The sequence below is a fragment of the Cucurbita pepo genome, unplaced genomic scaffold (genome assembly GCF_002806865.2).
Source record: "Cucurbita pepo subsp. pepo cultivar mu-cu-16 unplaced genomic scaffold, ASM280686v2 Cp4.1_scaffold003594, whole genome shotgun sequence".
NCBI classification, from domain to species: Eukaryota; Viridiplantae; Streptophyta; class Magnoliopsida; order Cucurbitales; family Cucurbitaceae; genus Cucurbita; species Cucurbita pepo.
In genome coordinates, this window is record NW_019649598.1 from 1 (window position 1) to 1,042 (window position 1,042).

Below are 1,042 nucleotides of genomic sequence, written 5' to 3' on the forward strand. Positions count from 1 at the left end.
AAGGCATCTGATAAACTATGTGGGATGAGAGAGTCGATTAGCTAAACATAAGACACTCTCTTGATGTTCTTCATCAACTATTTGCAACTTTTATTTTATAGAATATCTTGCATAGTTGGAGATCATTTTTGTAATTTTCCTTATGTTGTAACTTCTACTAGAGACGTCTGTAACCTTTTTAGAGTTTGGATTTTCTAATTGTACAAGGGTTCCTTCTATACTCCTAAAGACAGTAGTCATACTTGGTAACTTTTCACTAATTTAGTAAAAAAAAAATTATCTATTTGTTTTTTTTAGCAAAATAGTTAATTCTTCTCACAACTTGCATGTGTGAAGGCTAACTTCTCACTAATTTAATAGATTTTTTTTTACAACATAAATTTATTTTATAATTAATTAACTAAATTTGAAAAATTACATTAATCACATTATTGAAACTATCAATTGAGAAGTTGAGATAACATTGTCCAAAAATGATTCTCCAACCCCCTATCTTTTAATATAGTAATGATTCTAACCAAGATGGAATTATTATAGTGGAGGAGCTTAATAGAAACAGTTAAAACTTCAAGATTCTTCGGGCACCAGCATAAGGATCCTTACCTAGTTGGAAAAACATCAGTTATTTACCATTCGATTCTTATTTATTTGAAGCATGGAAGTTCGTCATTGCCAGACTTCAATTAATAAAAAAAAGATACCAGCCTTCTCAATATAATATGACATGTAGATTCCTTACCTTCGGAATCTCCCCTCAACATCATTTAACAAGAAAAGGAATAAATCATGAGACCACTCACAAATCGAGATTCATAGCCAAAAACACGACAGTAGAACGTAAAGCAATTGGCCCATTCTCCACAGCGTCCCCTCCTTGTTTCAATAAGCTGCATGCAAGAGAGAGTGAAACTAAAACATGTATAATTATATAGGGACTTGTTGATGGGATAAATAAAGTTGAATACCTTTATTGGATCATTGAAGCGTGGGAAACGTGTAACCATTTGGCATGAGTTACAGCTGGAGGTGTAAAAAGGAGAAA

At 32.1% G+C, this 1,042-nt stretch overlaps 1 protein-coding gene across 1 annotated transcript; it reads right to left on the reverse strand.

Annotated features, from left to right (window-relative positions):
- Positions 1–800: 800 nt before the first annotated feature.
- Positions 801–1,021, reverse strand: LOC111786953 (peptide-N(4)-(N-acetyl-beta-glucosaminyl)asparagine amidase-like; the record flags this gene model as incomplete). Its single annotated transcript, XM_023667136.1, is given in 2 exon segments — positions 801–887; positions 966–1,021. Coding segments are annotated over 2 exon segments (143 nt in total), but the record flags the coding sequence as incomplete, so codon positions are not given.
- Positions 1,022–1,042: the final 21 nt, after the last annotated feature.